Source organism: Pygocentrus nattereri, chromosome 20 (assembly GCF_015220715.1).
Source record: "Pygocentrus nattereri isolate fPygNat1 chromosome 20, fPygNat1.pri, whole genome shotgun sequence".
Taxonomy (NCBI): Eukaryota; Metazoa; Chordata; class Actinopteri; order Characiformes; family Serrasalmidae; genus Pygocentrus; species Pygocentrus nattereri.
In genome coordinates, this window is record NC_051230.1 from 27,472,197 (window position 1) to 27,500,130 (window position 27,934).

At 39.8% G+C, this 27,934-nt stretch overlaps 2 protein-coding genes across 2 annotated transcripts; both read right to left on the minus strand.

Moving 5' to 3' along the window:
* Positions 1-5,995: 5,995 nt before the first annotated feature.
* LOC108438716 (chemokine-like receptor 1) lies at positions 5,996-6,985 on the minus strand. Its single transcript, XM_017716717.2, has one exon. The coding sequence runs from the start codon at positions 6,983-6,985 to the stop codon at positions 5,996-5,998; it is 990 nt and encodes a 329-aa protein (XP_017572206.1).
* Positions 6,986-16,117: 9,132 nt separating this feature from the next.
* Positions 16,118-18,757, minus strand: LOC108438723 (chemokine-like receptor 1). The gene is made up of 2 exons (XM_017716724.2): positions 18,660-18,757; positions 16,118-17,193 (listed from the first exon to the last, which is right to left on the minus strand). Exon 2 carries the CDS (start codon positions 17,177-17,179, stop codon positions 16,190-16,192), a length of 990 nt encoding a protein of 329 aa, XP_017572213.1. The 5' UTR covers positions 17,180-17,193; positions 18,660-18,757; the 3' UTR covers positions 16,118-16,189.
* Positions 18,758-27,934: the final 9,177 nt, after the last annotated feature.

Sequence of the window (27,934 nt, forward strand, 5' to 3'; positions counted from 1 at the left end):
TCCAGTGCTGGTGAGATGTCCAGTGCGTTTTTGGCTTATGATAAACTATTTCTAGATGGAAAACTTGCATAACATTCTGTTCCTCTGAACAGAAGATTTCATTCTCAGAATTTAGGAACAAGATGCAATGCACCTCTCCGTGTATCATTTCTGCTGGCCAAGAAGAATTACGTCATCTTTGAGGATGTCATGCATTCTGCGAAGGAGCTGGACTCCATCTCCCAGAGTGCTAGGGGAGACCACGTCATCGATCACGTGCTAGGGGACTCGGTCTTTGAAAACTCCAACCCCCAGGATGTCACGTGGTTTCCCCATGCACCTATCAGCGTTCTCAGTCGCCTGATTATTGAACTCCTTTCACCTGAGGCTCATCCTCTACTAATATTTAAGCAGGGACTCAGGTTGAGAACCTTGCGAAGTATTGTTTACACGATCACTGAGCATTCCCTGATTCTGTTATTCTGTGCATTTCGTGTATCGAACCTTGGACAGGTTTTCCCGTGGATGATTTGTGTTTTTGCCCCTTGGATACTGTTGCCCTTTTTTTTGGATGGTTTCATGTTTTCGATTACTGGACTGGATCTTACACTGTGAGTTGTGTTTTACCCTTTGGACTGAGTGGATAATTAAAATCACTGCATTTTATCTGCGAGCGTCTGCAAATCTGTCTGACCGTCACAGAATACTTCACCACTATACAGACGGCAGAGAAGGACGCTATCCAAAGGGCGCTCTCAGAGCAGGGACAACATCAGCTTGTTGTCTCAGGAGTAACACGGTCTTTGGAATCCCTGAGTAATCAACAGTCAGAACAGCAAGCTCAGCTGGTGCAGCTTGTGAATACTATCAAAGAAATGTCCAGTCAATTCGGCGCCACAAATCTGACTGATCAGATGGTGGTGCCCGCACCTACTTCCCCAGCCACTGCTACTCCACAAACTGTGGCTGGAATGAGGCTGCCCTTTTGGTGACATATAGGCAAGCACTGAAATCCTTAACGAACTTGCTAGCAGGGATGAAGATTTAAGTTTGGATCAGTTAATATCATTGACAATAAAGCTAGATCACTTATTGAACCCCCGTAAGAAGAAAGGAAGTTTCAGGAACCCCAAAAGTACATCTCACCATTTTCAATTGAGAAGAGAATCTACAGAAAGCTCTGAACCCATGCTGTGTGACTCATCCCGATTATCACAAGAGGAGAGACAACATCGTCTCTCCCATCATTTATGTCTGTTCTGTGGGCAACCCGGTCATCGTATAAGAGAGTGTCGCAGGAGGACCTCTCAAAGCAAGGCGCCGACCCCTTGCGTGCTAATGTGGTGAGTATACCCACAAAGGGGTTGGTCTCCAAATCTGTTCTACTACCGGTGCGGTTGTGCCTTCACCATAATAATATTATCCTTTCAGGATTGATCGACTCAGGAGCTGAGGGGAATTTAATCAATTCTCGGATTGTGAAGAAGCTACAGATCCCTGTACAAAACTTACAACAAACCCTTAAAGTTACTGCTTTGGATGGCGATCCTGTGGGACCTAGCCCCATCACCCAGGCTACTATCCCCATCAAAACGCAAGTCAGTGCTCTCTGTTCTGAAAACCTATCTTTTCTCATGTTGGAGCAATCAGATTTTGAAGTGATTTTGGGACTTCCATGGTTGGCGAAACATAATCCTACAATTTTCTGGACAGAGCGGTCAGTATTGTGTGCAAAATTGTATTTGTATACTGTCCCTTTCTCTCAGGTCCACAACCATTGAAAGCCCTGATTCAAATTCTATGTTTAATATTCCTTCTGAATATCTGGATTTAAAGGAAGTGTTTGAAAAGAAAAATGACACCCAACTGCCACCCCACAGACCTTATGATTGTGCCACCTCTCCGATAGCCTCCAGTTTCTTCTTCATCAAGAAGAAAGATGGGGGCTTAAGGCCCTGTATAGACTACCGAGCACTCAATCAGATCTCTAAGGCCTATCCATACCCTTTGCCTTTAGTTCCAGTAGCACTAGAATAGCTCCAAGATGTGCAGTACTTTACCAAATTTGACCTCCAGAGTGCATATAATTTGATAAGAGTGAAAGGTAATGAATGGAAGAATGCCTTTGTGACCACTAGGGGGCACTATGAATATTTGGTTATGCCTTTCGGACTCTCTGTCGCCCCCACTGTCTTCCAGACGTTCATAAATGATGTCCTTAGAGACATGTTAGGTAAATTTGTGATAGCATACCATGGTGATATTTTAGTATATTCTCCCTCCTTGGAAACCAATGTATCCCACGTCAGAGAGGTATTGAAAAGATTGTTGCAAAATAACCTTTTCCTAAAAGGGGAGAAGTGTGAATTTTATTTGCGTTCGGTCGCGTTTCTGGGGTATATTATTAGTCAACAGAGAATTGCTATGGACGATCACAAGGTCAAAGCAGTATTAGATTGGCCACAACCCAAGTCTGTAAAGGAGTTGCAGAAGTTTTTGTGTTTCTCCAATTTTTATCGTAGGTTTATTAGAAATTTTAGTACTATCGCAGCCCCTCTAACCTCTTTGCTAAAAGGAAATCCCAAGAAATTAGCATGGAATGAGGATGCAGAAAAGGCATTCCAAAACCTTAAGAAGGCCTTTACTAATGCCCCGGTTTTAACACATCTGGATCCAGAACAGCCATTTGTGGTAGAAGTAGATGCTTCGGAAACAGCAGTAGGGGCTGTTCTATCGCAAAGGACAGGGTCTCCAATGAAGTTGGAAGAAATAAAACCCCATTGCGTTCTATTCCCATAAGCTGTCAACAATGGAGAGAAATTATGGCATCGGGGATCAAGAATTATTAGCCATTAAACCAGCACTGGAAGAATGGCGACACTTGCTAGAAGGTGCCAATCACACATGCACTGTGTTAACTGACCATAAAAATTTAGAGTATCTTAGGACAGCCAAGAGATTGAATGCACGACAGGCTAGGTGGTCTTTGTTTTTTTTGCGTTTTCGATTTAGCATAACCTATAGACCGGGGACCCGCAACGCAAAAGCCGATGCATTGTCTCGGAAGTTTTCCACTGTAGGTGCTCTGGACCCTGAAAAATGGTCACATCCGATTCCTTCAGTGTCATGTTTTGCAATGCATATTGCACTACACATTGCCATGCTATTGTGACACATCCTGGATGTTTCTTCTTAAAAATGAGCACCTCAACTTGATGAGGTGAAGGGTAAATATCATTTTTGTACTGTTTTCAATTAAGCACAGGACAAAGTGGATTATAAATCATTGCTTTCTGTTTTTATTTACATTTCACAAACTTTGTTTGACTTACTTTTTTCCTATTTCGTTGTAAAAATCTAATATATGATATTGAGAATACATGATGATGGTGCATTAAGCATCTAAGTAAAAAAAAATCCAATGTTCATATCAAGCAAGTAGATTAGGAAAAATAGAAGATAATATTCCTTTGTAGGCATAATATTTCAAATGAATTGAAACCATCATAAAATGACAAAGACCGGCTATTTTCTCCACTTGACTAGAATTCAATATATCCTGAGATATTTTGCTTGTGGAAATGGAGGTACGTTACATTCACACTTAGCTCAGTGAGGCTAACCTGACGAAAGACAAGTGTGTTCAGTTTGAAAAATCCACTGCTCACCATCTCCTCCTCTCCAGCAGAAGTCACTTGTGTAATGTAGGTGAGATGAAGTTGTGAGTCAACGTTCATGTAAACATCAAGCATAGAAACAAAGCCAGAGACTAAGACAAATAGCAAATAGACTATGTGACTGTAAAATCAATAACAAAAACAGTCAATAAAAGAAATGATCTACATATACAAGATGAAGAAGACACAATTGGACTACATGATAACACATTGAGGCTACAAACAAGACACTGGTGACTTTGGATAATATTTCAGAACTTGAATTTAGGAGGAAACATTTGTTGCTTTCCTCTTTAATACTGCTTAGTAATTTAATTTCATTCATATGTAACTTGTTAATTAATTTATTTGCCAATGAGGAAAGCAGCGTCATGATCTTGAATGGCTTTTTAGATGTCGTAATCTGGTTGAATTTCATCTTTCACATATTTATTTGTGAACGGTGAGGTGACTGCTGCTTACTGCACTGCTGATAAACTGATAGCTAGGTTTACTTACAAGCCCAATTCCAATGAATTTGGGACATTGTGTAAAACATAAATAAAAACAAAATACGACGATTTGCAAATCCTTTTCAACCTATATTCAATTGAATACACTACAAAGACAAGATATTTAATGTTCAAACGGATAAACTTTATTGTTTATTGCAAATATTAACTTATTTTGAAATTGATGCCTGCAACACGTTTCAAAGAAGTTGGGACAGGGGCATGTTTACTTTTCCTTTTAACAACACTCAATAAGCGTTTGGGAACTGAGGACACTAATTGTTGAAGCTTTGTAGGTGGAATTCTTTCCCATTCTTGCTTGATGTACAACTTCATTTGCTCAATAGTCCGGGGTCCCCGTTGTCATATTTTCAAATTCACAATTTCACAATGTCACAATTTCAAATGTGGATGTCAGACCACAGGACACTTTTCTACTTTACGTCAGTCCATCTCAGGCCCAGAGAACCTGGCAGCATTTCTGAGTGGTGTTGATATATGGCTTTTGCTTTGCATGGCAGAGTTTTAACTTGCACTTGTAGATGGAGCGACGAACTGTGTTCAGTGACAATGGTTTTCTGAAGTGTTCCTGAGCCCATGTGGGAATATCCGTTATAGAATGATGTCGGTTTTTAATGCGGTGCCGCCTGAGGGATGGAAGGTCACGGGCATTCAATGTTGGTTTTCTGCCTTGCCGCTTACTTGCAGAGATTTCTCCAGATTCTCTGAATCGTTTGATGATATTATGGACTGTAGATGATGAAATTAAAATTCCTTGCAATTGCACGTTGAGAAACGTTGTTCTTAAACTGTTGGACTATTTACTCACGCAGTTGTTCACAAAGTGGTGAACCTCGCCCCATCCTTGCTTGTGAATGACTGATCCTTTCAGGGATGCTCCCTTTATACTCAATCATGACAATCAGCTGTTTCCAATTAACCTGGTCACCTGTGGAATGTTCCAAACAGGTGTTTTTTGAACATTCCTCAACTTTCCCAGTCTTTTGTTGCCCCTGTTTCAACTTCTTTGGAACATGTTGCAGGTATCAAATTCAAAATGAGTGAATATTTGCAAAAAACTATAAAAAAGATATAAAACATATTTAAAAAATATATAAAAACTTTCATTTATATATATTTATGTATATAAAATTTTTATTTTATGTTTTAAACAACGTCCCAACTTCTTTGGAATAGGGGTTGTACATAAAAAAAGTCAAATAAGATAAGAACTAAATAGTTTGCATGTGTTAGTCCTTTTCATTATCTGTTAGTCTACTGACTTATCATTATATATTCCTCCACTGTGGGCACTTTCTTTCACCTATACCTGTTCAGCTGCCTCACTATCCTCAGAGCTGTTTTTTTTACATTTGTCCCAGTAAAATCTCAGAATTGTTACATAATAAGGCTTATTATTCAGTAACTACAAGGACTTCAGTGCAAACTGGCTATTTAGGTTACAGAAGTGTGTAAAAACATTTTTGGGACCACCTGTGGGTTCTGGCCGTTTAAGAGGTAAACTAATTTAATGCTGTGCTAAGGCAGAGTTAAATACTATATAGATAGTATTTCATGACCTATAGCAAATAATTCTAATCCTTGATGTTAAGTGTTGCCCTTTTTTCTTTTCTAACTTGAGACTCATTGATCTAATGTATCTGTCACCAACAGTAAGCCATTACATGGCTTTAGAGTTTTAGCTCTAGGCATCATTTTTCCTCAAAATATCTAGTAATTTTGTACCTAAGGTTAAAGCAAGCATTGATTTCAAGCCACTGTTTCAAGTGTTATTTTTTTTAATTTAGTTTAGTAAAATGCTTTTTTCTTTTCAACTGCTCAAATTTGTCAAACAGCTGAACTTATGCTTTCCTCATTGGTGTTGATAGCTGTCCCTTGTACTCCTTCCCGGCCCTCCTCCTCCTCCTCAATTACATTCTCAATGTTGGACAGAACCGAGTAGCACTGTTTCTTGAAGTTTCTCCCCATGAACGCATAAAGAAGTGGGTTCAAACAACTGTTGGCGTTGGCAAGAATGACGCCAAATAATTTTAGCACTTCGACAAAATTGAATCCCTTATAATGTATTTTCAAAAAAGAAAAAAGATGAAAAGGCAACCAGCAGATGAGGAAAGCAGCTATCAGCAGCGTCATGATCTTGAATGGCTTTTTGGACATCGTCATCTGGTTGAACTTCAGCTTTCGCATGATGAGGACATAACAGATGACAATGATCAGGAACGGGATCACAAATCCAAAAATGAATTGGCAAGACACTATGGCAATATGGCTTTGCTCATTTATGTCCTTTCTAACACACTTTGTCTTCCGTTTGTGCACAATGTCTCGGAAAATGGTTTCTGGAGAGCTAAGTGCTGCTGAGATGATCCAAGCTAGCATAATTATCACAGTGGCCTTTCTTACGGTGCGCTTGTTCCGAGCCCACACAGGAAAAATAACAAGAACACAGCGGTCCACACTGATGATGACAAGAATAAAGATGCTACTATACATGTTTATAAGCTTCATGAAATATCGGAATTTGCAGAGGAAGAGACCAAAGATCCACTCATCTGTAACCATTTGGACAACACCAAAGGGCAAGGTAGAGCACATTATAAAGTCGGACACGGCCAGGCTCAGGTACCAGGTGGCGATGACGGACTTCTTCATCTTAAAGCCTGCAATCCAGATCACCAAACTGTTTCCAGCAATCCCCAGGATGAAGATGATCACATTTGCCACTGAGTAGAAGACACACTTCACATCTGTGCATAATGCAGAACTCTGGTTTTTAAATTCAGGATATTCTGCTGCTGTGACTGGAATAGAAGTCATGATACCTCTTGATTCTGGAAAACAAACACAGACAGGCTTGTTGTTGACTTTTGTAGCATACATATCAAGTCAGTCATGAAAACACTGGTGCTGTGGTATCAGGTCAGATTCAATGCAAAAATGACTTGGAGAAGGGGTTGGATTTATGTGATTGTTTTCCAACCTCTGATTGTCCCTTAGAATTAAACAGGCTGTTATTGTTACTCTACCATCATAGATCAGTCTACTGAACTCATTCAAAGTGAGAGTTCAATACACATTATGGACTTTTAACTCCACAGACCTTTATCAAGTATATTTTATTAAAATTGATAACTAGTAATATTACATTTTCCATGTTGTCTTAACAAAATAATTGTAACCTTAGCAAAATTTCACCAAATGCTTTAGTAGTGATTGTTTCAGTAAGGACAACTGTAGCTAATTCAGAACTTAAAAAGTTTGCCAATGAGCTGTTGTCACACTTTTTTCTTTGACAACAACTGCAGAATGGTATCACACCTTTCTGTCCTTTTGAAAATTGTTGAACCTGCTGTCTATAATCAACGGTCTCTTTTACTCATGCAGAACCAGCTGCAGGACCCCAATCATTCTGGCTTCAAACTGTCGGACTCAACAGAAACTGCCCTTGTAGCAGTGACTGAGAAGCTCCAGTCAGCAAGATCAGACAAACTGTCATCTGTCCTGATTCTTCTTGACCTTTCAGGTTATATGGAAAGGGTCCACATCCACTTACCTAAGAAAACAATCTATTCTCTAGACCTCATACAAAATATAGCAGCATTGATTCTAACAACAGCAACAAAACAGCAGTTTTGAAGCAGCTGTACTGACTACCTGTATCTTTTAGGACAGATATTAAAGTGACAATGAAGCACTGCTTACATCACGAAGTGCCTTTCTGTTTATGTTCCATCAAGTGATTTTTAGATCTGCTGATACTGAACTTCTGCAAGTACCATCAGTAAAATACAGACACCGTGAAGAAACTTCGGTTATTATGCTGCTAAACTGTGGAACTCAGTTCCACCTCTTATTAGAGAGTCAAGATCAGTGCTCACTTTTAAGAAACATATAAAAACACATGTATTTAACTTAGCATTCAACTTAAATTCTGTTTTTAATGTGATTAATTGTTTGATTGATTGTTCTCTTAAATTCATTAGTTTTATCAACTGACTGAGCTGGAAGAGAGCACAAGCTACTGCCTGAAATTCTCAATATTTTCAAAATAAATTACAAAAAAATAAATAAAAAGTCTGCTGTCTTTCAACCACATTGAGAAGTTTGAGGAATCTCATGTCTCACAAAAACAGGCACATCACATAAAACACGCAGTACTGCTGTCTGACTGCTGTGTGGTCTGAGTAGCCTTTGTTTGGTTTATATTAGAATAAAAAAGGAATTACCTGTCATTGGTCCAGTGCTGGTGAGATGCCCAGTGCGTTTCTCGCTTATGATAAACTATTTCTAGATGGAAAACTCGCATAACATTCTGTTCCTCTGAACAGAAGATTTCATTCTCAGAATTTAGGAACAAGCTCACTGAGCGTTCCCTGATTCTGTTATTCTGTTATTCTGTTATTCTGTGTATTTCATGTATCATCTGTGTTTTTGCCCCTTGGATACTGTTGCCCTTTTTTTCGGATGGTTTCATGTTTTCAGTTACTGGGCTGGATCTTACACTGTGAGTTGTGTTTTACCCTTTGGACTGAGTGGATATTTAAAATCACTGCATTTTATCTGCAAGCGTCTGCAAATCTGTCTGACCGTCACAGAATACTTCACCACTATACAGACGGCAGAGCATGACGCTATCCAAAGGGCGCTCTTGGAGCAGGGACACCACTTGGGACAACATCAGCTTGTTCTCTCAGGAGTAACACGGTCTTTGGAATCCCGGAGTAATGAACAGTCGGAACAGCAAGCTCAGCTGGTGCAGCTTGTGAATAGTATCAAAGAAATGTCCAGCCACTTCGGCGCCACAAATCTGACTGATCAGATGGTGGTGCCCGCACCTACTTCCCCAGCCGCTGCTACTCCACAATCTACATTTCCAGTTAGTAAGCCCGATTAAATTTTCAGGCGATCCGGACCAGTGCAGAGGTTTCCTGCTACAATGCTCAGTGTTTTTTGATAATTCACCCGTAGCTACAGACCAAGCTAAAATATTGTTTGTGGTATCAAGACTAGCTGGTAAAGCAATAGACTGGGCTACTGCTAGCTGATCCTCATTTAGTAACTGGATCTATGCACACTTTTTGAAAGAATTCAGACTCATTTTTGATCACCCCTATGAGGGAAAAGTTAGTGGAGAACTTTTAGCCCAGTTACGACAAGGATCACGTTCTGTGGTAGAGTACGCCGTAGAGTTCAGAACACTCGCTGCCAGCAGTGGCTGGAATGAGGCTGCCCTTTTGGTGACATTTAGCCAAGCACTGAAATCCTTAACGAACTTGCTAGCAGGGATGAAGATTTAAGTTTGGATCAGTTAATATCATTGACAATAAAACTAGATCACTTATTGAACTCCCGTAAGAAGAAAGGAAGTTTCAGGAACCCCAAAAGCACATCTCACCATTTTCAATTGAGAAGAGAATGTATAGAATGCTCTGAACCCATGCTGTGTGACTCATCCCGATTATCACAAGAGGAGAGACAACATCGTCTCTCCCATCATTTATGTCTGTTCTGTGGGCAACCCGGTCATCCTATAAGAGTGTCACAGGAGGACCTCTCAAAGCAAGGCGCCGACCCCTGCAAAGCACGCGGAGTTCATTTTGCGTGCTAATGTGGTGAGTATACCCACAAAGGGGTTGGTCTCCAAATCTGTTCTACTACCCGTGCGGTTGTGCCTTCACCATAATGATATTATCGTTTCAGGATTGATCGACTCAGGAGCTGAGGGGAATTTAATCAATTCTCGGATTGTGAAGAAGCTACAGATCCCTGTACAAAACTTACAACAAACCCAGGCTACTATCCCCATCAAAACGCAAGTCAGTGCTCTCTGTTCTGAAAACCTTTTCTCTTTTCTCATATTGGAGCAATCAGATTTTGAAGTGATTTTGGGACTTCCATGGTTGGAGAAACATAATCCTACAATTTTCTGGACAGAGCGTACTGTAACAAAAAGGCTCTATCACAGGTTACTATACCTGAGCAGTGTGCCCCAGAGAAGCTATATATTCCCCCATCTTTCCGAGCAGAGCTCATCACATGGGCACACTCCTCTAACATCAGGGCACCCAGGTGAGACTCGGACACAACAACTCTTGGTCAGTAGATATTGGTGGGAAACCATGCTCCAAGACATTCACACCTTTGTAGCATCGTGCTCCGTTTGTGCTCAACGTAAAACACCAAAGACGTTGCCAGCAGGTAAACTGTTACCTCTACTGATCCCTAACAGACCATGGTCACACATAGCTCTAGACTTTGTGACGGACTTGCCCAGATCACAGCCGATTTTCTAAAGGAATAAGGTTTATACCCTTTGAAGCCCTTCCTAGTGCCTTTCAAACTGCTGAAACTTTATTCCAGGTAGTGTTCAGATTTTACGGGATCCGTGAAAACATAGTCTCCGATAGAGGACCACAGTTCACGTCTAAGGTATGGACTGCATTTTTTTTTTTTAACATTTGGGGGTTTAGTCTATCCTCACTTAGTCTATCCTCGGGTTACCATCCGGAATCCAACGGACAATGTGAACGGGTCAACCAGGAGCTGGGGAAATTCCTAAGGCTCTTCTGTCTAGACAACCCAGTGGACTGGTCAAGGTATTTACTCTGGGCGGAAATGGCACAGAACTCATCAGTTCTGCTACAGGATTGACGCCTTTCCAGTGTGTTTTAGGCTATCAGCCACCTGTCGCACCATGGACCGGAACCCGAATGGATGTTCCAGCAGTGGACGAGTGGATGAAGAGAAGTGAACAAGTCTGGGAGCAGACACATCAAAGAATAGAAGGAGCCATCCGCCGACACAAGGAACAATCAGACAAGTATCGAGGGCCAACTCCTACATACGAACCAGGGGATCGAGTGTGGTTGGCCACCAAGAACTTACGACTAACCAAGGGAAGTTGTCGCAAGCTGTCTTTCGTGTATATTTCGTGTGTATTTCGTGTATCGAACCTTGGACGAGTTTTCCCGTGGATGATTTGTGTTTTTGCCCCTTGGATACTGTTGCCCTTTTTTTCGGATGGTTTCGGATGGTCCAGATTACTTTACTGGATCTTACACTGTGAGTTGTGTTTTACCCTTTGGACTGAGTGGATAATTAAAATCACTGCATCTTATCTGCGAGCATCTGCAAATCTGTCTGACTGTCACAGAGGATCAGTATTACAGATTTTTTTTACCATTTTTCAGTTAGTATACTGCAAATTATCTTAAATGAAATCAAGAAATCTAATATTTATCATGTTGAGATTGTTTCATGCTTAATTTAAGACTTTTATGACATTTTTTGTAAAATTATCTCACTATGTTGGCAGGAAATTTTGCTTGTTTAAATAAATGTATTAGAAAAACAAAATATGTGCCAGTACAGTGTGATAATTTTACTTAGTAAAATGACCTAAAACCAGTAACACAGGCTAAATAACCTCAAAATAAGTGCACAACCTCCTCAAAATGGGAAATGTTATATGCTGATGTGATTTAAGATCATTTCACTTGATAAGATACTATATGTTCCAGCCTAAGTCTTTAGCTGTGCAGCCACTGAGGGCCTTCATTGTCATGTTTTGCAATGCATATTGCACTACACATTGCCATGCTATTGTGACACATCCTGGATGTTTCTTCTTAAAAATGAGCAACTCAACTTGATGAGGTGAAGGGTAAATATCATTTTTGTACTGCTTTCAATTAAGCGCAGGACAAAGTGGATTATAAATCATTGCTTTCTGTTTTTATTTACATTTCACAAACTGTTTTTGACTTAGATTTTTACAATGCAATAGGAAAAAAGTAATATATGATATTGAGAATACATGATGGTGCATTAAGCATCTAAGTAAAAAAATACCAAATGTTCATATTAAGCAAGTAGATTAGGAAAAATAGAAGATAATATTCCTTTGTAGGCATAATATTTAAAATTAATTAAAACAATGGCAACCATCATAAAATGACAAAGACTGGCTATTTCTCCACTTGACTAGAATTCAATATGTCCTGAGATATTTCGCTTGTGGAATTGGAGGTACGTTACATTCACACTTGTCTTTGGTGAGGTTAGCCTCACTGAGCTAAGTGTGTTCAGTTTGAAAAATCCATTGCTCACCATCTCCTCCTCTCCAGCAGAAGTCACTTGTGTAATGTAGGTGAGATGAAGTTGTGAGTCAACGTTCATGTAAACATCAAGCATAGAAACAAAGCCAGAGACTAAGACAAATAACAAATAGACTATGTGACTGTAAAATCAATAACAAAAACAGTCAATGAAAGAAATGAGCTACATATACAAGATGAAGAAGACACAATTGGACTTCATGATAACACATTGAGGCTACAAACAAGACACTGGTGACTTGGGATAATATTTCAGAACTTGAATTTAGAAGGAAACATTTGCTGTTTTCCTCTTTAATACTGCTTAGTAATTTAATTAGGAATGAGGAAAGCAGCGTCATGATCTTGAATGGCTTTTTGGATGTCATAATCTGGTTGAATTTCATCTTTCACATATTTATTTGTGAACGGTGAGGTAAGTGCTGCTCACTGCACTGCTGATAAACTAAGCTAGGTTTACTTACAACCCCAATTCCAACGAAGTTGGGACGTTGTGTAAAACAAAAACAAAATATGATGATTTGCAAATCCTTTTCAACCTATATTCAATTGAATACACTACAAAGACAAGATATTTAATGTTCAAACGGATAAACCTTATTGATTTTTGCAAATATTCACTCATTTTGAATTTGATGCCTGCAACACGTTTCAAAGAATTTGGGACAGGGGCATGTTTACCTTTCCTTTTAACAACACTCAGTAAGCGTTTGGGAACTGAGGACACTAATTGTTGAAGCTTTGTAGGTGGAATTCTTTCCCATTCTTGCTTGATGTACAACTTCAGTTGCTCAGCAGTCCGGGGTCTCCATTGTCGTATTTTGCGCTTCATAATGCGCCACACATTTTCAATGGGAGACAGGTCTGGACTGCAGGCAGGCCAGTCTAGTACCTGCACTCTTTTACTACGAAGCCACACTGTTGTAACACATGCAGAATGTGGCTTGGCATTGTCTTGCTGAAATAAGCAGGACGTCCCTGAAAAAGACGTGGTGCTTGGATGGCAGCATATGTTGCTCCAAAACCTGTATGTACCTTTCAGCATTAATGATGCCTGCACAGATTCAAGGATTCAAGGAGATTTTATTGTCATTCGCATCACATGGTACATGAGGTGGAACGAAATTAAGATCTCATGGTCCAGTTTACACCCAAGAGCTGTTATTAAAATAGATAAATATAAGGTAAATACACAAGAGAGGGAGAGTAGGAGAGTAGGCAGTTAGCAGCAATATGAAGTCCAGAGTGCAAGTTTGTTATAGCAGCATGATATTGAATTAGAGCAGTAGATAAAGTGTCTAGATAAAGTCTCTCAGTGCGGTTTAAAGTGACAGTGTTTGTAACAGTAATTGTTCTTGTAAGTGTCAGTGCAGTGTGTTTAGTTGGAATTTAAGAGCCTTACAGCTTCTGGTATGAAGCTGTTTCTGAGTCTGGTTGTTTTGCACTTGATGCTCCGCAGCCTCCTGCCTGAGGGGAGCGGGACAAAAAGTGCGTGTGCTGGGTGGGTGGGATCCTTCCTGATGCAGGTAGCCCTTTTCCTGCATCTGGAGGTGTAAATGTCTGTGGTGCTGGGGAGGCTGACTCCAACAATCCTCTGTGCAGCCTTCACCACCCTCTGCAGAGCTTTCCTATCTGCAGCAGAGCAGCTTCCATGCCACACGTTGATGCTGGAGCACACGACGCTCTCCACCACACATCTGTAGAAGGAGGTGAGGACTGCCCTCCCGAGTCCAGCTCGTCTCAGCCTCCTGAGGAAGTAGAGCCGCTGATGTGCCTTCCTGACCAGAGTGGAAGTGTTGTTGCTCCAGGTGAGGTTGCTGCTCAGGTGCACACCCAAGTACCTGTAGCTGTCAACTACTTCCACCTCAGAACCTCCAATGTGCAGAGGGAGGTGGTCATGATGGCCCCTTCTGAAGTCCACAATCATCTCCTTCGTCTTCTTTACGTTGATGCAGAGGTGGTTCTCTCTGCACCAACCCTCCAGGTGTTCCACCTCCTGCCTGTAGTTGGACTCATCCCTGTTTGTGATGCATCCAACCACTGCTGTGTCGTCCGCAAACTTCACAATATGACAGCCTGGATGGATAGGTGAGCAGTCATATGTAAGCAGTGTAAACAGGAGGGGGCTCAACACACAGCCCTGAGGGGAGCCAGTGCTGAGGATTATGGTGGGGGAGGAAATGTTGTGAATCCTCACAGACTGCGGCCTGTTGGTCAGGAAGTCTAGGACCCAGTTGCACATGGAAGATCTCAGTCCAAGTGAGGAGAGTGAGTGCACAGATGTGCAAGTTACCCATGCCATGGGCACTAACACACCCCCACACCATCAAAGATGCTGGCTTTTGAACTTTGTGCTGATAACAGTCCGGACAGTCCTTTCCCTCTTTGGCCCAGAGGACACAACATCCATGATTTCCAAAAAAACAATTTCAAATGTGGACTCGTCAGACCACAGGACACTTTTCCACATTGCGTCAGTCCATCTGAGGCCCAGAGAAGCCAGCAGCATTTCTGGGTGTTGGTGATATATGGCTTTCGCTTTGCATGGCAGAGTTTTAACTTGTACTTGTAGATGGAGCGACGAACTGTGTTCACTGACAATGGTTTTCTGAAGTGTTCCTGAGCCCATGTGGGAATATCCGTTACAGAATGATGTCGGTTTTTAATGCAGTACCGCCTGAGGGATGGAAGGTCACGGGCATTCAATGTTGGTTTTCTGCCTTGCCGCTTACTTGCAGAGATTTCTCCAGATTCTCTGAATCTTTTGATGATATTATGGACTGTAGATGATGAAATCCCTAAATTCCTTGCAATTGCACGTTGAGAAATGTTGTTCTTAAACTGTTGGACTATTTGCTCACGCAGTTGTTCACAAAGTGGTGAACCTCACCCCATCCTTGCTTGTGAACAACTGAGCCTTTCAGGGATGCTCCCTTTATATCCAATCATAACACTCACCTGTTTCCAATTAACCTGGTCACCTGTGGAATGTTCCAAACAGGTGTTTTTGAGCATTCCTCAGCTTTCCCAGTCTTTTGTTGCCCCTGTCCCAACTTCTTTGGAACGTGTTGCAGACATCAAATTCAAAATGAGTGAATATTTGCAAAAAACAATATAAAAGATATAAAAAAAATACATTAAAACTTTCTTTTTTTTTTTATGTTTTAAACAACGTCCCAACTTCTTTGGAATTGGGTTTGTATATAAAAAAGTCAAATAAGATAAGAACTAACTAGTTTGCATGTGTTAGTCCTTTTCATTATCTGTTAGTCTACTGACTTATCATTATATATTCCTCCACTGTGGGCACTTTCTTTCACCTATACCTGTTCAGCTCTCTCACTATCCTCAGAGCTGTTTTTTTACATTTGTCCCAGTAAAATCTCAGGATTGTTACATAATAAGGCTTATTATTCAGTAACTACAAGGACTTCAGTGCAAACTGGCTATTTAGGTTACAGAAGTGTGTAAAAACATTTTTGGGACCACCTGTGGGTTCTGGCCGTTTAAGAGATTAACTAATTTAATGCTGTGCTAAGGCAGAGTTAAATACTATATAGATAGTATTTCATGACCTATAGCAAATAATTCTAATCCTTGATGTTAAGTGTTGCCCTTTTTTCTTTTCTAACTTGAGCCTCATTGATCTAATGTATCTGTCACCAACAGTAAGCCATTACATGCCTTTAGAGTTTTAGCTTCAGGCATCATTTTTCCTCAAAATATTTTTAGTAATTTAGTAATTTAAAAATTGTAATAATTTTAGTAATAATCTAGTAATTTTGTACCTAAGGTTAAAGCAAGCATTGATTTCAAGCCACTGTTTCAGGTGTTAATTTTTTAGGATTTTATTGTGTAACATAAACAAGTAAAATTCTGTTTTCCTTTCAACTGTTCAAATTTGTCAAACAACTGAACTTATGCTTTCCTCATTGGTGTTGATAGCTGTCCCTTGGACTCCTTCCCGGCCCTCCTCCTCTTCCTCAATTGCATTCTCAATGTTGGACAGAACCGAGTAACACTGCTTCTTGAAGTTTCTCCCCATGAACGCATAAAGAAGTGGGTTCAAACAACTGTTGGCGTTGGCAAGAATGACGCCAAATAATTTTAGCACTTCAACAAAATTGAATCCCTTATAATGTATTTTCAAAAAAGAATAAAGATGAAAAGGCAACCAGCAGATGAGGAAAGCAGCTATCAGCATCGTCATGATCTTGAATGGCTTCTTGGACGTCGTCATCTGGTTGAACTTCAGCTTTCGCATGATGAGGACATAACAGATGACAATGATCAGGAACGGGATCACAAATCCAAAAATGAATTGGCAAGACACTATGGCAATAAGCCTTTGCTCATTGATGTACTTTCTAACACACTTTGTCTTCTGTTTGTACACAATGTCTCGGAAAATGGTTTCTGGAGAGCTAAGTGCTGCTGAGACAATCCAACCTAGCATAATTATCACAGCGGCCTTTCTTACGGTGCGCTTGTTCCGAGCCCACACAGGAAACATAACAAGAACGCAGCGGTCCACACTGATGATGACAAGAATGAAGATGCTACTATAAATGTTTATAAGCTTCATGAAATATCGGAATTTGCAGAGGAAGAGCCCAAAGATCCACTCATCTGTAACCATTTGGACAACACCAAAGGGCAAGGTAGAGCACATTATAAAGTCGGACACGGCCAGGCTCAGGTACCAGGTGGCGATGACGGACTTCTTCATCTTAAAGCCTGCAATCCAGATCACCAAACTGTTTCCAGCAATCCCCAGGATGAAGATGATCACATTTGCCACTGAGTAGAAGACACACTTCACATCAGTGCATAATGCAGAACTCTGGTTTTTAAAGTCAGTATATTCTGCCGCTGTGACTGGAGTTGAAGTCATGATACCTCTTGATTCTGAAAAACAAACACAGACAGGCTTGTTGCTGACTTTTGTAGCATACATATCAGGTCAGTCATGAAAACACTGGTGCTGTGGTATCAGGTCAGATTCAATGCAAAAATGACTTGGAGAAGGGGTTGGATATATGTGATTGTTTTCCAACTTCTGATTGTCCCTTAGACTTAAGGGGGAGTCATGGGCTGGAGGTTAGGGAACCAGCCTTGTGACCGGAAGGTCGCTGGTTCGATTTCCAGAGCCGACAGCACATGGCTGAGGTGTCCTTGAGCAAGACACCTAACCCCCAACTGCTCCCTGGGCGCTGCAGATTGGGCTGCCCACCGCTCTGGGCAAGTGTGCTCACTGCCACCTAGTGTGTGTGTGTGCTCACTAGAGTGCATGTGGCATCTCACTTCACGGATGGGTTAAACGCGGAGGTGAAAATTCCCTGTTGTGGGACAAATAAGGGTCACTTAATCTTAAAAAGACTGTTATTGTTACTGTACCTTCATAGATCAGTCTACTGAACTCATTCAAAGTGAGAGTTCAATACACATTATGGACTTTTAACTGACTCCACATACCCTTATTAAGTATATCCATCCATCCATTTTCTAAGCAGCTTCTCCGTCAGGGTCGTGGGGGGGGGAGCTGGAGCTTAAGTATATTTTATTAAAATTGATTTCTATTAATATTACATATTCCGTGTTCTCTTAACAATATAATTGTAACATTGCCAAAACTTTACCAAATGTTTTAGTAGTGATTGTTTCAGTAAGGACAACTGTAGCTAATTCAGAACTTGATAACAACTACAGAATGATATCACTCCTTTCTGTCCTTTTGAAAATTGTTGAACATGCAGTCTATAATCAACTGTCTCTTTAACTCATGCAGAACCAGCTCCAGGACCCCAACCAGTCTGGCTTCAAACTGTCGGACTCAACAGAAACTGCCCTTGTAGCAGTGACTGAGAAGCTCCAGTCAGCAAGATCAGACAAACTGTCATCTGTCCTGATTCTTCTTGACCTTTCAGGTTATATGGAGAGGGTCCACATCCACTTACCTAAGAAAACAATATATTCTCTAGACCTCATACAAAATATAGCAGCATCGATTCTAACAACAGCAACAAAACAGCAGTTTTGAAGCAGCTGTACTGACTACCTGTATCTTTTAGGACAGATATTAAAGTGACAATGAAGCACTGCTTACATCACGAAGTGCCTTTCTGTTTATGTTCTATCAAGTGATTTTTAGATCTGCTGATACTGAACTTCTGCAAGTACCATCAGTAAAATACAGACACCATGAAGAAACTTCGGTTATTATGCTGCTAAACTGTGGAACTCAGTTCCACCTCTTATTAGAGAGTCAAGATCAGTGCTCACTTTTAAGAAACATATGATTCCTGATTCTTCTTGACCTCTCAGCAGCTTTTGACACGGTCAACCATACAATCCTTTTGGATGTCTTCACCTACCTTGGAATCACTGGCTCTGCGTGGAAGTGGCACACGTCTTATCTGGAGGGTTGCTGTTATCAGGTTACATGGAGAGAGTCCACATCCTCTCCATGCAGTCTCTCCACTGGTGTTCAACAAGGCTCGGCGCTGGGTCCTCTTTTATTTTCTCTTTACACTAGTTTTCTTGAGATGTAATATCCTCTTGTGGCTTCCCTTATCACTGCTATGCTGATGACACTCAACTAATGCTTTCTTTCTCACCCTCTGACACAAGTTTCCTGTTGCATCTCAGCATGTCTGTCTGACATCTATTCATGGATGGCAGCTCACCATTTGAAGCTCAAACCTAGCAAGATGGAGCTGCTAATCATCCCTGCAACTGCAGGTCCTCATCATGATCTTGCCAGAGAACTCTCTGATGAGAGGCAAGAAGTTTTGTTATGATTCTGGATGGCCAGTTATCATTCTTGGCTCACATTGCAAACCTAATTCAGTCATGCAGGTTTGTCCTGTACAACATCTGGAGGATCTGACCCTTTCTCACTCGAGAGGTCACCCAGGTGCTAGTTCAGTCTCTTGTCATCTCAAGGCTTAACTACTGCAACTCGCTCTTGGCTGGTCTTCCTATGCAGGCCGTCAAGCCTCTGCAATTTATCCAGAATGCGGCAGCACGTCTCGTCTTCAGTCTTCCTAAGTTCAGTCATGTCACTCCACTGCTGCGTCCCTTCACTGGCTTCCTGTAGCTGAGATTTAAAACCCCAATACCTACAAGCCAAAATGTACCAGCCCCTCCCTTCTTGATGGCAATGGTCAAAACTGTGTCACAATCCCTTCAATCTTTTATTTGTACTAATGCACACTTTATTAAGACTTTTTTAAGCAAGTTATTAAGCATGAATGATCTAAATTCCACTTATTAATTTGATTCATATAGATTCTAGATAGTGTATATTGAATGATATCTTTATTATCTCCAATACTTCAAGATGTGTTCCAGACATATGTAACATAGCAGTAACATACTTTTGAGAAGCTCGACTAAACCTTAAATATGCAACCTAAGTGTAATCTTCGAGTCTGAGTTTTTTCCCACATGTAAATACAGTTACTAAAGTAGCTTTTTATCATTTGAGAAATATTGAAAAAGTTTGGCCTTTTCTGTATCAGAACAACTCAGAGAAACTTGTTCATGCAATTGCTACAGCAGAGTTGATCACTGTAATGCTCTTCTTACTGGACTTACCTAAGAAAACAATCTATTCTCTAGACCTCATACAAAATGTAGCAGGATCCATTCTAACAACAACAAAACAGTTTTGCAACAGCTGCACTGACTACCTGTATCTTTTAGGACAGATATTAAGGTGACAATAAAGCACTGCTTACATCACAAAGTGTCTGTCTGTTGACCTTCTGCAAGTATCATCAGTAAAATACAGACACTGTGAAGACGCTCTTTCGGGTTATTATACTGCTAAACTGTGGAACTCAGTTCCACCTTTTATTAGACGGTCAAGATCAGTGCTGACTTTTAAGAAACATATAAAAACACATATATTTAACTTAACGTTCAACTTCAATTCTGTTTTTTATTTGATGTGTTATTCTCTTAAATTCATTAGTTTTATCAATTGACTGAGCTGGAAGAGAGCACAAGCTACTGCCTGAAATGTGCCAGAGACAGTGCTGTAGCACTGGTCGAAAATAAATTACAAAAGAAAAAAATTACTGTCTTGCAACCACATTGAGAAGTTTGAGGAATCACATGTCTCACAAAAACAGGCACATCACATAAAACATGCAGTACTGCTGTCTGACTGCTGTGTGGTCTGAGTAGCCTTTGTCTTCTGTAAAGTTTTCATTTTGGAGATACAGGGTTTTGTCCCAACTGCAGTGATATGTTGTTCATGTGTAATTATACAGTTATTACAGATACTTGATATAAAGTGGCACCTCTTTTGTTAATCTAAATCTAATCTAATCTCTTTTGATCTAAACATGCTTTGCTTGGTTTCATTTGCGCATTTATTCATGTTGAATAAATCAGTAAAATTGCCTGCTACCACATGAAGTCCAATTTGATGATTGAACTGAGGCAGTATAAATGCATTCACATATATAGCTTTTTTAATTTTTTGGGTTGAAATGTTAAGTAATTCCAACAAAACCAAACAAAAACACCTGGAAGTCTACAGAACAACAATTTCTATCTTACATGTAATTACCTGGCACTCAGTAACCATAAGTCAGCAATGTTTCTCTTTAAAGTTAAAACAACAGATACTTTTTACAGCATATTAACCCCCTTAGTGGCCTTCTAGAACTTAAGAATAGCTCAGCTACTTGGTGTTCAACTCACAGTATTTAATGAATAATAAGCCTTAGTATGTAATAAGCCTGGGGTTTTCACGGTTAAACATTTAAGGACAATCTGAACAATTTCAAGGGCTCCTGAGTGGTGCAACTGTGTAAGAACCTCAACAGCATGTTGTGAGTTTAACCCCAGAGATTCCACAGCCATCCATAAGTACTGGCCCAAGAGGGAAAAATGCCTGGTATTATTGTGTGATGGAAAGAACAATTTGCTAGAACCATGACAGACATGTATGATGTCATTATAGCTCATGCCATATGTTAATTTTCACAAAGCATACTCTAGTTATCCATTATGATGAGGAACATTATGCCTGACACCTCTGGTCAAATGACATGTTTAGCTGATTTTCTAAGTCAAATTAAATCCCCCTGTAGAGAACACTCTTCTGCACATCTGTGCATATTATTAATAATGGAATGTACAAAAACTTACATAAAATGAATATTTACAAGGTCTTTTCAAAACACAGTACAATATTTAAAATGCTGATGAAAACTGAAGCAGTGGTTAGTAACTTCTGTTTGACAAAAATATATATTGTAATATTAATAATATTAAATAAATAATATTAGTGTATTGCCTTGTGATATTATATGTAATATGATGTTATATTTATGAAAATATGTTCTTTCCTAAGTTGATGCCTGTCACATGTTTCAAGTTTCCTGTTTCAAAAGGTGGAACAGGAGCATATTTACTATTGACAGCATGTAACAGACATTTGGGGACTGAAGACAACAATTGATCCAGTCTTGAAAGAAGATTTTTTTTTTACCATTCTTCAGTTACTATACTGCAAATTATCTTACATTAAATCAAGAAATCAAATATTTATCATGTTGAGACTGTTCCATGTATAACATTCTTATTTTATTATGTAACATTATCTCACTATATTGGCAGGAAATTTTGTTTGTTTAAATAAATGTATTAGAAAAACAAAATATGTGCCAGCACAGTGTGATAATTTCACTTAGTAAAATGACCTAAACTATAATTTCCAATGTAAGTCTTTAGCTGTGTAGCCATTGAGGACCTTCATTGTCATGTTTTGCAATGCATATTGCACTACACATTGCCATGCTATTGTGACACATCCTGGATGTTTCTGCTTAAAAATGTGCACCTCAACTTGATGAGATGAAGGGTAAATATCATTTTTGTACTGTTTTCCATTAAGCTCAGGACAAAGTGGCTTATAATCATTGCTTTCTGTTTTTATTTACATTTCACAAACTTTTTTTTTTACTTAGATTTTTACAATGCAATAAGGAAAAAAGTAATAAATATATGATATTGAGAATACATGATGATGGTGCATTAAGCATCTAAGTAAAAAAAATCAAATGTTCATATCAACCAAGTACATTAGTAAGAATAGAAGATAATATTCCTTTGGAATAATATTTAAAATAAGTGAAAACAATGGCAACCATCATAAAATGACAAAGACCGACTGTTTTTCCCACTCGAAAAGAATTCAATATATCCTGAAGTATTTATTTTGTGAAAATGGAGGTACGTTACATTCACACTTAGCTCAGTGAGGCTAACTTCACCAAAGACAAGTGTGTTCAGTTTGAGAAATCCACTGCTCACCGTCTCCTCCTCTCCAGTCAGAGTTACTTGTGTAATGTAGGTGAGATGAAGTTGTGAGTCAACGTTGATGTAAGCATCAAGCATAGAAACAAAGCCAGAGACTAAGACAAATAGCAAATAGACGATGTGACTGTAATAATAACAAAACAGTCAATAAAAGAAATGAGCTACATATACAAGATGAACAAGTCACTATTGGACTACATGACAACAAACAAGACACTGGCTACTACACTCTAAAAAATATTTCAAGGACCCTGTAAAAATGACAAAAAAATGTAATTGTGCATGCTTAATAAAAATGATGAATATTATGATTTAAAATATTTGATTTGACTACATCAGTTTTCATTAGTGGAACTCAATAAGGCATATTTTTGTTAAACATAAATACTTATATTAAGTGTAATTCTTTAAAATAAATGAATAATTCACTGACAGACATAATAGCCTAAATACTACTAAAGATGTCTATTTTCAAACAATTTTACTTTAGAAAACATTACAAAAAGCAAACACTTTAAATAAGTAAAATTATTATGGAGATAAACACAATTTTATTTGAGACTTAAAATAATCAAGTAAACGGAAATTGACCACGTGACGTCATTACTCTGTGACCGAGCGGAAAACTTTGGGCGGTTTTCTTGGCGGATTTGGCGGTTACTGTGTGCACAGCTGGGGAAGCTTCAGTCTGATGTGAGGTAAGGAATTCGGGAAAAAATATATTTCTCATAAGCCTCTTTATTGAAAGAAGTAAGACGTAAGCATGGAATGTCAGTTTCTATCAGTATTCAGGGTTCAAACTGTTGGATTCTGGTGGGCCCCGTCAGATAAAGGCGCGCTGCCTCATTTCATGGTATTTTTCACTTCGTGATTTGTAGCCTGTTTTTAGTGCACTTGAATTTGACTGGGGCGGCACGGTGGCGTGGTGGGTAGCGCTGTCGCCTCACAGCAAGGAGGGCCTGGGTTCGATTCCCCGGCCGGGTGACCTGGGTCCTCTCTGTGTGGAGTTTGCATGTTCTCCCCGTGTCTGCGTGGGTTTCCTCCGGGTTCTCCGGTTTCCTCCCGCAGTCCAAAGACATGCAGTCAGGCCAATTGGACATGCTAAAACTGCCCCTAGGTGTGAGTGTGTGAGTGACTGTCTGTGTCTGTGTGTCTGCCCTGTGATGGACTGGCGACCTGTCCAGGGTGTATCCTGCCTTCCGCCCGAGGACTGCTGGGATAGGCTCCAGCACCCCCCGCGACCCTGACGGAGAAGCGGCTTAGAAAATGGATGGATGGATGGATGGATGAATTTGACTGTTGTAAATGCTGACCATCCAAAATGTGAATAAATGCACAAATTCTTCGAGCCAGTGCAGACTCGGCGGGCAATATGGCCTGAAGACCGAGCCATTGCGGTTATTTATTTTCAAAACTCGCAAATACGCATTTTGCGCGGCCATGACAGAAGTTCGCCAAAAAACGGTACTACATGGTGTAGAAAAAATCCATAGTAACTAAAGAAAGTAGCTAGAAAGTACACTAACCCACAAAGAAATTGAAAATTGTTTATTTTTACTTGTTTTTTAGCTTTATCAGTCAAACTTGTCAATGAGAAAAAGTTGCTGAGAGGCCTTTCAAGCAGGGGTGTAGTGGCCTTCGCGAGGTTTCCGGAACGGCGGGTCGTTTCCAGGCTGAACTGGCCGGTGAGTACTTTTTTTCTACCCAATTTTGCACGCGCTGCAGCTCTCGTGGCCACAGGCGCAGACAGTGATGTCGGTGACGACCGTTTCGGCTCTAAGAGATGGCTCTTTGAAGTGAATGACAGGAGCTGGCTCTTCTGCTTTTCCACCGCTGAGGTGCCGGTGCTCGTGCTGTTCCTAAAGAACCAGCGAAAAGCTTAAGAACAAGCCTGCGTTTCCACCACACTCGTGAACTGCTCCTTTACGTATGAGTGCGGGCGGGTCATTGTGTGAACACGGAAGCCGAAGAGCACAAACGTGGGAGAACAGGCTTCCCTTTTTTGTGCTGTGCACACTCCTAACAAACTACTGCAGCATCTGTGTGCAGCACAGAGGGAAACACAGACAGCGATTATGAGCAGGACGACAAGTACGCTCTTTGTGTCCTTTTATCTGTGATATGAACTGATACAAAGCAGCGAGTTCAGCCTTAGAGCCCAACTTAATTAACAGCCGTGAAAATCACATCGCTTTTTTCATGTAATACACACCATGTAATACACACCAGACAGCCACTGAAATAGCTGTCTGTGTTTACCTCTGTGCTGCACACAGATGCTGCAGTAGTTTGTTAGGAGTGTGCACAGCACAAAAAAGGGGAGCCTATTCTCCCACGTTTGTGCTCATCGGCTTCTGTGTCCAGACAAAGACCCTCCCACACCCATGCTGGCGAGTGTGTTCTAATGCTTGGTGTTTAGTGTGCGTGCACAGAATACGTGTTCAGAAGTTTTGAAACTAAATAAAACGATGGTTTTTGTATTCTGTGTGCTTTATATCCATGCATGGACTGTCTTTTCATGGGGGGCTCTGAATATTTTTTTTGATAAAAAGGACAGCTGCAGTGTTCGTGAAAACTTCTGAGCTACACTTGTAGACAAGAATTTTATGCATACAATAAATTTCAGCTGCTTTTGTTATGGTTAGTTTCTAAAGCGGACAGTGATATGCCTGACAGTAATGATTCTGATGGTGATGATGATTGTGAGAAGTTTGATAAACAGGACTTTGAGACCACCTGTGGGAAATGTATTTGAATGTTGGAGGAGAAGCAGGCTGGTCAGCATGTCAGAAGATTTCAAGTTTTTTGTGAGGTTATATACAGTACGTCGGTAATGCCGACGTGTTTTCACAAACACTGCAGTTGACTTCATTATCATACAATGTCTGTATGGAAATAAGCGTGTACATTGTCCTTAGATGTCAAGTTATTATTACAATTATTGTCATAGTTATAAAACTAATTTATAGTTAGTTGGATAATTGTCTTTCGATGATACCCTACCTACTAATGTTTTCTTTTACAGAATTTTGAAGATACAAACCATCGAGCCATCAATGTGGAAGAAGAGCTGGCAGCAGAGACAATGGCTGTGTTCCTTGTGCGTGATGAAAGTGGACAAGTCGGGAATGTGGGTATTGTCATTGAGGGCTCCATTGTACTCGACCACCTCGGGGTGTACACTGGTAAAAATAATTCAGCATATTACTTAATTTATTTAGTGTAACATTTTTACACTTAAAAATAATGAGTTTATTTGAATGCTATCAAATTGGCCATAACAACATAGGAATAATAAGTAAATATAAGTGATATTTTCAATTACATCTGAATGAACTAAATAAAAAAATAACCTAAACAAATTGAGTAAATGTAACTAAAAAATACAATGTGAACTACATTGAAAACCTGAGTAGAAGGTATTACAGGAAATAAGTAAATATTATTCAAAACAACTGTAGGACATAACCACTAATTTACCTATAATTTACTTAAATTAAATGTGTTGTAACTACTGATTTTTTATTACTTAATTTACTAAATTTTAAATTATTTAAAAAATTAACGAGTAATATCTCGCAGAGCATGAAAACTTTTATTTAAAAATTAGTTACATTTTACAATTACAATTCTTTGTCACTTATCTTGAACTACCAGCAGTATCTTTCTGGTACATATTGCACATAACCAAAAGGTGCACCCCCCCCCCCCCCCCCAAAAAAAAAAACACTTAGCCTACGTTCACTAAGTTACAGCAGCACATTTGAAGTAGTTAAAGGGCAAAAAGCAATACAGCATATATGGCTTAAAGCTGCAACAGGTAACTAATATGTTTTTTACATATACAATAAAACTGTCACTGTGTTGTGACAGTATGACATGAGACAGTTAATCTGTGAAAACAACTGAGCTCCTGTCTTCTCCCTGTGGTCCTACTGCCATCTGCAGAAATACACCAACCAATAACAGCCAGGAGGAAGGTCTTAGCACTGGCAATTACCCTCAGTTTTTTCCACAGATTATCTGTCTCATATTATACGGTCACGACATTGTGATTTCTTTAAAAAGCTGCCTACTGCATCTTTAACATGTAGTTATTAGAGAACAATCTCCAATCAAAACATTGGAATTTCTAACAATGACATATTACAATGAAAACTTTGTCCTTGGAAAGTTGAACAGTTAAGTAACTGTGTGAACTGTCTTAAAAGTTTAACTTCAAAACAGGATGCATCATACCTCACTGGAATGATCAAACAAAGAACAAAATGCATATCAATGCAAAATATAAATGTGCAGCCAGAACAACATGAGGTCACACAATCAGTCAAACAGTTTGGAATGAACTGGCAAAAATGAAACCATAGATTGTGGTTACTTGCAGAAGAGCCTCACTGATGACAGGGTGAGAGTGCACATAAGTGCAGATAAGAGTCAACTAAGTCATTAAATTGTTTTTCAGTCTTAGGACCTTTGTTGACAGCTTTCCAGGATCCACTTCAAGAAGTATCTTTTGAAATACCTCAAATATGTATTTTAGAGTTTTGGGGTATTTCAGGTCCAATGCATAAGTTAGTCCAAGCAAGTAGCAGCAGCCCCTGCTGAGATCCCCGAGGTGGTCGAGTACAATGGAGCCCTCAATGACAATACCCACATTCCCGACTTGTCCACTTTCATCACGCACAAGGAACACAGCCATTGTCTCTGCTGCCAGCTCTTCTTCCACATTGATGGCTCGATGGTTTGTATCTTCAAAATTCTGTAAAAGAAAACATTAGTAGGTAGGGTATCATCGAAAGACAATTATCCAACTAACCATAAATTAGTTTTATAACTATGACAATAATTGTAATAATAACTTGACATCTAAGGACAATGTACACGCTTATTTCCATACAGACATTGTATGATAATGAAGTCAACTGCAGTGTTTGTGAAAACACGTCGGCATTACCGACGTACTGTATATAACCTCACAAAAAACTTGAAATCTTCTGACATGCTGACCAGCCTGCTTCTCCTCCAACATTCAAATACATTTCCCACAGGTGGTCTCAAAGTCCTGTTTATCAAACTTCTCACAATCATCATCACCATCAGAATCATTACTGTCAGGCATATCACTGTCCGCTTTAGAAACTAACCATAACAAAAGCAGCTGAAATTTATTGTATGCATAAAATTCTTGTCTACAAGTGTAGCTCAGAAGTTTTCACGAACACTGCAGCTGTCCTTTTTATCAAAAAAAATATTCAGAGCCCCCCATGAAAAGACAGTCCATGCATGGATATAAAGCACACAGAATACAAAA